General features: G+C 49.4%; 1 protein-coding gene across 1 annotated transcript in view; it reads left to right on the plus strand.

Moving 5' to 3' along the window:
- The window catches only part of mtss1 (MTSS I-BAR domain containing 1), a gene marked incomplete at its 5' end in the record, with an annotated part of 76,718 nt that extends 71,179 nt beyond the window's left edge, over positions 1–5,539 (plus strand). Inside the window, 2 exons of the mRNA XM_080545698.1 lie at positions 922–948; positions 1,919–5,539. Coding sequence (XP_080401824.1) covers positions 922–948; positions 1,919–3,114 — 1,223 coding nt within the window. The 3' untranslated portion in view covers positions 3,115–5,539. The remainder of the gene's footprint in view (positions 1–921; positions 949–1,918) is intronic.
- Positions 5,540–7,961: the final 2,422 nt, after the last annotated feature.

Consider the following 7,961-nt stretch of genomic DNA (forward strand, 5'->3'; position numbering starts at 1 on the left):
TTACCCATAACCTTCTATCTCTGTGTGTGTGTGTTACCCATAACCTTCTATCTCTCTGTGTGTGTGTTACCCATAACCTTCTACCTCTGTGTGTGTTACCCATAACCTTCTATCTGTGTGTGTGTTACCCATAACCTTCTATCTGTGTGTGTGTGTTACCCATAACCTTCTATCTCTGTGTGTGTGTTACCCATAACCTTCTATCTCTGTGTGTGTGTTACCCATAACCTTCTATCTCTGTGTGTGTGTTACCCATAACCTTCTATCTCTGTGTGTGTGTTACCCATAACCTTCTATCTCTGTGTGTGTTACCCATAACCTTCTATCTCTGTGTGTGTGTTACCCATAACCTTCTATCTCTGTGTGTGTTACCCATAACCTTCTATCTGTGTGTGTGTGTTACCCATAACCTTCTATCTCTGTGTGTGTTACCCATAACCTTCTATCTGTGTGTGTGTGTTACCCATAACCTTCTATCTCTGTGCTGCCACCTGTCTCTTGCATGCATGCGTCTGTTGGCCCCTGACCAGAACATGACCAGAACATCACCGCTGGTTCTCTGTTCCACTGCCGTCACCCAGCGCCAGCCTGGCCCAGTGGAAGTTGCGTCCGTGGACTGTTGTGATCTAACCCCCCCCCTGTCGTCTTCATACACCACAACCAACCCCCACCTGTCAGGCTGAACGCTGAGCGGAGCCGTCTCATACGACCAGGGTCTATCCATCAATGCCTGCAAACCACCCAGAATGCCTTGTTTTTCCTCCAGTTTGGTGTCACAGACCATCATAGTGCCTCTACTGCACATGTTGCCAGGCATCCCATTCATGTTGCTTTTGGTTCAGATTTTGCTCACAAATGAGTATTTTTTTTTGTCCTTTTTTTGGGTGAAAAAGTTAAATGCAATTCTATATTCTTTTTCAGCTGTAAAGAAAGAACCCCCTCTTTATGGTAGGTTTGTGTCTGTTTCTGTTTAGACTGCTCCTCACCGGTGGAGTGAAATGATGACGTCTTCCCCTGTGATGTAGTGTGACATCTGTGCTGTGAACTTGCCTCATCAGATGGCATCTTGCTTGTGAAAGGAGTGCACGACAGCCAGAACATTGTGTGTGTGTGTGTGTGTGTGTGTGTGTGTGTGTGCGTCTGTGTGTCTGTCTGTGTGTGTGTGTGTCTGTCTGTGTGTGTGTATCTGTGATACAGCACACCACACACTGCCGTGTGCGTGTTTGCGTATGTGCTACTGCCCCGTAATCGTGTCAGTGTGTCTCCCATCATCAGCTGATGACATTCATCTAACATCCAGCTGGTTACAGTCATGATTCATGCTGACTCACCCCTTATCTCTCTTTCACACAGACACACCAACACACACCTTCCTCATCAGAAAGCTGTTGTTTTTTTGCGGCTGTCAAACTGGGCAGCAAATCAGGGCACTAATTAGGTCATAACATTTGAGTTTGTGGCTAAGTTCCTGTGGTTATCTAAAACCTTTTTCCAGAAACCGATTCCCTTGAATATCTTTAAAGCCAAGTATTCAGCACAGTTTCAGTGTAAAAAAAAAAGTACCCTTATTGTATAGTCATTTCGTGATCTGTCTTGAATCGTCACCGGAGTATCTAATGGAATGCATCAGGTCACGTTTTCCACCTCAGAGTTTCTCCCCTCGTCCGGTTTTTCCAGTCAGGAAAGAGATGTGTCCCTTCAGCACAACTAACCACAACCTCGCTCTGTCTCTCTCCCCCCTCCCTCCATTCCTGCCTCTATTCCTCTCTCCTTCCTACACTGTCCCCTTTCTACTGTCTCTATCTATCTATACCTCCACCCCCCCCCCCCCCTTCTCTCCCCCCCCCCCTTCTCTCCCATTCACTTTCCTCTCGTCCTCAATCCACGTCCCCCCCCTACCTTCCTTCCCCCACCCCAGACTACGACTACATCTCCCTCCACGGGGGCGAAGAGGCCCTCCACAGCCACCCGGAGTTCGACAGGTCCTCCACCATCCCCCGGAACAGTGACCTCAGCCTCAACTACCGGAAGCTGTTCCAGACCAAGCGTCCGGCCTCCACCGTCAGCCTGCTGGCCGAGCCCGAGCCCCTGGGCCTGCACCACCGCCCCTCCCACACCGCCACCATCCGGCGCAAGCCCTCCTCCAAGCCGGCCTACCGCCGCGGCACCATCAGCGGAGGGGTGCCCATCCCCATCTGTACCCCCCAGGTGCCGCTCAAGGCGCTGGGTGGCGGAGGAGGAGGAGGAGGAGGAGGAGGAAGCGGCAGCGAAGAGAACATGTGCCCGCCGGGGCTGGGCCCGCCCACGGGGCTGGGCAGGACCACGTCGGTGGTGGAGCACGGCCTGGCGCACGCCAAGCACAGCCTCTACACGTCGACACAGAGCCTGAGCGCCATGCCCTCCTCCACCTCGCCCTACTACACTCTGATCCCGGGCCAGGCGCCGGTGCCGGTGGGGAGCTCGGAGCAGCTGTACCAGCTCAGCAAGCAGCAGCAGTACGCCCTGCACCAGCAGCAGCAGAAACAGTACCAGCACCACCAGCAGCAGCAGTTCAACCAGCAACAGCAGTTACAACAGCAGCTACAGCAACAACAGCAGCAGCAGCAGTATAATCAACAGCAGCAGCAGCAACAACAACAACAACAACAACAACAACAACAACAACAACAACAACTGATACAGCAGCACCCCCAAACACAACAACACCTGACACAGACGCAACAGCGTTTTCAACAGCAACAACAGTCGTTACAGCAGCCGCAACAGCCGTACCAGCAGACGCAACAGCAGATGCAGCAACAGTTGCAACAGCAACAGCAACAGCAGTACCAGCAGACGCAGCAGCTACAGCAGACGCAGCAGACGCAGCAGCAGCAGGACCTCCAGCAGCAGCCGTCCCAGCCACAGCACCACAACGCCGCCACTGCCAACCAGCCGCAGCCCCCCTGCCAGCCCTCCCCTGCCAGCCCTGGTGCCCAGGAGCCCGGCCCAGAGCCCTCGGAGGGAGGGGGGGGCAGCATGCTCACCATGATCCGGGGGGTCCGACTCCGCCGGACCATCACCAACGACCGCTCGGCCCCGCTCCTCCCTCCTCCGCCCAGCCACCTGCAATGAGACAAGTCCTCAGAAAGGACACAACGTGTTCGGGACCAACGATACTATTGTACCCACGTCAGCTTTTGTGGTCTTCATTCTTTTTTTCTTTTTTTTAAACAGTTCTGCTTCCGTTTTAGCCCGTTTAAGGGGGTTTGTTTTTAAAGTTTGGAGATTTTTGTCCTGAAAACACAGGGTGTCTTTCCGTTTCTTGTTTGATCTCGTGAGAAGGTTGACTCTTTTGAATCCAATCTCCAGCAGCACTGTGTTCAACTGATTGTTCCTGTTGTCTTCCTCAGACGGAGTCCTAATTGAATGTGGCCTCGCCGTGTAATTTAAAATGTTCATTCAAGGATACATGTTGGCTATACATTAAAGCAGAGCTTCTAGATAGTAAAAGTCATATGTTTATATATTGTTGTTGAGGAAAGAAACAATGCCTAGCTTTACTTTATCTTATCATTACCTTCATTGTTGGAAACAATAAAACGGTCATCTGTATATATTAGCGTAATATTTGGAAATCTTAATTGTATTTTTGTTCGATTAGATAATGAAACGGCACTGGGCATCTCTTCTTGGCTGTCTTATTTTTGTACAAAGAACAAGTGCCGGGTCAGAGAGGACTGACTGGAGTGCTGCCTGTTCCCAGATCAGTGGAAATGCTCAGAATCAGACTCTGCAGCCCAGGATCTGCTCCAGAGTCAGTCTAAACATCTCAGACTGAACAGTGAGAATTTGCACTGAGCCTGGGGGTGAACGACCGAGGCATCCTATTGGAGAGGAAGAGGAGAAGTAGCGGATTGGACATATGTAACGTTCCTCCTCATCAATTTCAATTAGGATCAATGCGCTTCAATGGCTCTATGTACTGTAGCCCCGCGGTGGCTTCTACTTCAAGCTGGCTTTGCTATTTATTCTGTTTGCTTCTTTTTTTTCTTTTTTTTGGTTATTGTCATATCCCATTCCGTTTGTGTGTGCGTGCGTGCTCTAAGGTGCTGCTGGGTAAGGGAGGTTGACTGGAACAGAGATGTGGGGGGCCAATCAGTGGTGGAGGTGGCAGTGGTTGAGCCAATCAAAGATGCAGGTGGACTGCAACAGTGGTGGAGCTATTCAGAGGCTAGGCAGGTAGGGTAGACAGGGTTCAGGGGGTCAACAGAGGGCTTTGTGGTGCTTTAAAGCAGCCCTCAAACACCTCAGAGTGGTAATGCCGCCGTTGTGTAGTAAGGAATGTAGAGCACTCTAGTATAGAATCATGAGATTATCTTGAGATTCTAAAGATTCTGCTTGTACCACTTGAGATACAGCCCCAGAATCTCTATAGGTATTCTTCACATCGCTGAGCTCGATTTATTTATTTATGGGATGTTTCAGCTGATAAATCTTTTTATTTGTATTTATTTTTTACTTCAGGGAAATCAGTCGATGTTCTATATTTTTATATAGAACATATGGTGCTGGTATGACATACCAGTTCCAGTCCTGGCTCCTCCCCCTCTGACACACACACACACACACACACACACACACACTGGCCATGTCGTTTCTACCTAAAAATGGATGTTGACCAATCAATGATGCCACAGCAGCTCTGTTAGCAGGCTCTGCGTTGGTGAGGGCCAGAGCTCTAGGTTAGCAGGCCGGGTCTGTGGTTTCCAGTCAGCGGTTCATACTCCCCTAGGAGTGCGCGCCCCACCCAACCAATCATACTGTAAATCACAGCATGGAGGGCGGTTGTGAAACGGTTTGACTCAAAGATACACTGTTCTGTATTGCATTTAGAATCAAAACATGTTGTTACCCCAGTGCCTCTTCCACTAATTGTGCAGGGGGTGGTTTTGGTTTGGTGTCGTCGCGCGTTCAGCTGTCTACCCTTCTATTCATCCCACCTCTCCCTCCTCAGAGACATCAGTCCTACTGTATTGAGAGGGGGGTGAAACTAGAGACGCTTGCCATAAAATGGTTGACTCTCCTCACACAAAGCTTCTCCCTCCCTCCACATGAGACTCGGCTCCCAGCTGGACTGGGTTATTCTCTCCTCCGGCTCATGTTCCCTCCATCCCTCCCTTCTTTCCTTTTTACCCTTGTCTTGTGCGTAGGATGGCCAATACCTGACACCGCTGCCTTGCACCTGTCCCTGTACCCCCCCTCCCCACCACCCCCACCCCCCAGTGCATCGAATGACCCCATTGGCCAGGTTAGGCATTGTGGTGTCCCCACTCTCGGCCCCCTGTTCACGTCAGAGGGGGATCTCCCGAGGGCAACTACAAAGGCCACTGTGGTCGGGACCTTTATGTGGGGTAGATTTATCCAACGCCTCTCCTGACTCCAGACGCCTTGAAGGAATATCAGGCTGCGTTTGATCCAGACGTTTTGTTCACGGGCTCTCGTGGTAATTATAGTGCAGTTGCATATCTCGCCTAAGCCCCAAGTATGAGGTGGCCCGAGCCCGTGCTGAAAGAGAAGGGGGGGGGGGGGGGGGGGGTTGTTTTAAATGGCAGGCGTCTGAGGATCGCCTTCTCGGTTTTGCTTAAGTGCATGTTATCACAGCACATTTGTGTTTGGTTTCTCACCGAGAAGAGCAGAAATGTTGGTCGATTTTTTTTTTGGGGTGAGGGATTTCAGTGGAGGAATAAAAGGTTGATCTGGACTGCACTCGAATCTCGAGTTTTGGATGTTGAAGTTTTGAATGTGGAAGGATTTAATTCAGCCTCAGACCTTCTGGACCACTGTTACAGTCAAGTGTCACCAATCAGAACAAGTGATGAGCCAGCCACGTTCCTGAACCTCTCAGTCCCCCTCTCTACATCCTCCTTGGCCACTCACTGGCAGCATGACCCTGACCCCTATCCCCTATGGATAGGTTTAAGGCAGCAATACAGCAAATGGTTTACTTGTGTATGGAAGCAGGTGGTGGAGCTGTCATCTCTACTCAAACCCATCCGATCTTCTCAGATCTGTTAAGTGCTAGGTGGTAGAGGGCTAGAGGGTCGATTTACTGTAGGGTTGAGCAAGAGATTCAGCAATGGTAGGGACAGAGACCAGTTCAGATGGACACAACTGGGACCAGTTTCTCCAGCGCTTTGTAGCACTAAGATCATCTTAAAGGTATTGTAGGGTATCGGGCAAAAGATGATCTTAGTGTTCCTACGGTTTGGAGGAACCACCGCCTGAATTCTAGTCTACCGCTCTTGACCCATGAAGCTGCACAGAGCTTCTGTTTGTCCTGTTCTGTAAGGGAGTTGATCTCTCATTGTAAAGCTTCCATATATAATGCGACGTGTCTCAAATCCATCTATAGTCAAGCTGAAGCCTTAAAATTGAAAAGGAATGTGGGTTTTGAAATATAAATGCGTTCAAAAAGTTGTTCCCTGGTCTTCTTTATTTCCGAAAGATAATACATGTGTTGCCTGTTATGATGTCATTTGTTTGTCTTCCGAATGGATGTTGTCTGGTTAACCAAGTGAGAGTGTGTTTATCTAAGGTGATGACTCACTTGATGATGACTCTCTCTCTCTCTCTCGCTCTCTCTCAGCTGATATCTCCCTACCCTAATCACACTGTCTGTCGGGGATATTTGCCGTTGGCAGATACTATCTACATCATGACTATGCAGTCAACAGTGACTTGGCAAGTTATAAATGTGTGATGATCTCATGTTGCCTAGATTTCCACAGCCATTGATTGTGTTGCTGGTGAATCACCTGCACTGTCATTGCTGGCCACTATGGGGCACTAGTCACCACCGCTGACCTACAGTATAACGCAGTGGCTTCAGTAAGTATTGAAAAATACAAGTTGACTAGTATTCAGCCCCAGTGACCACACACAGCTGAATTGGGTCTGAGTGTAAGGATGATAGTGGATGTGAATTCAGAATGAACATTTTTGATTTTGTAGGTTCCCTTATTGTGTGTGTGTGTGTGTGTGTGTGTGTGTGTGTGTGTGTGTGTGTGTGTGTGTGTGTGTGTGTATATAGAACTATAGATTGGACAGCATAACCAGTCCCTCTACAAAGGTCTATACAAAGTCTGTGAGTGACTGGGATGATGTAAAAAAATAAAAAAAATAATAGCATTGTGACTGCCAATGGCCCCTGGTCCTAGCATAGATTTTCTTTTCTGATGATGACTAAAGGAATAAAGGCGTCTGCTAAATGCCAAAAATGTAAAAAGAAGTCAGTGCAGAACCCTCCCTTCCTGTCCCACTACTTGCAAGTCTTTTTATTCCTGATGATAGCTGATACAGCTTACCCGTTCTCCCTTCCTCCCCCCTAGCACGGAGCGTGGGTTAAGCGTTCTCCTCTCTGCCTGCCTGTCCACCCGGAACCACAGTTAGGGAGGTGACTCAGTGTGTGTGTGTGTGTGTGTGTCACTCCCTTAGATGTGGCCTATGTGACGGTGCGTCACCCCCCAGCCTTCTGGCTTCTGCCCCCCCCAGGCACACTGCCATCCAACCGCACTCTGCTGTCCTGACCACAGGCACGCAGAGAAGCACAGGCTCTCAACTTTCCTCCAGATCCAAAAAAGACTGAGAAGTCCGGGAACAGAGGCCGGCTGGTTGGAAACCTCAACCGGAACGCACCCCCCCACACACACACACACACACACACACACACACACACACCCCCACACTCAGATTTGTGTAACTTTAACAACACTAGCCCGTTGGGATTCTTTAGCTTGACTCATGAGGAAGCAGTCTCAGAGCACCAGTCAATGTGACCTATTGTAATTCCCTTCCAGTGTTATGCTGTGATTGTGTGTGTCTCATCGCTCCTGTGTTGTATTGCCAGTTATATTGTATTGTGTTACTTGTGGACGTCAGTGCTCTTTTGTATCAGACACACCAGCTAACTTACTCATCCA

This window comes from Nansenia antarctica (assembly GCF_963989245.1).
Source record: "Nansenia antarctica genome assembly, chromosome: 15".
NCBI lineage: Eukaryota > Metazoa > Chordata > Actinopteri > Argentiniformes > Microstomatidae > Nansenia > Nansenia antarctica.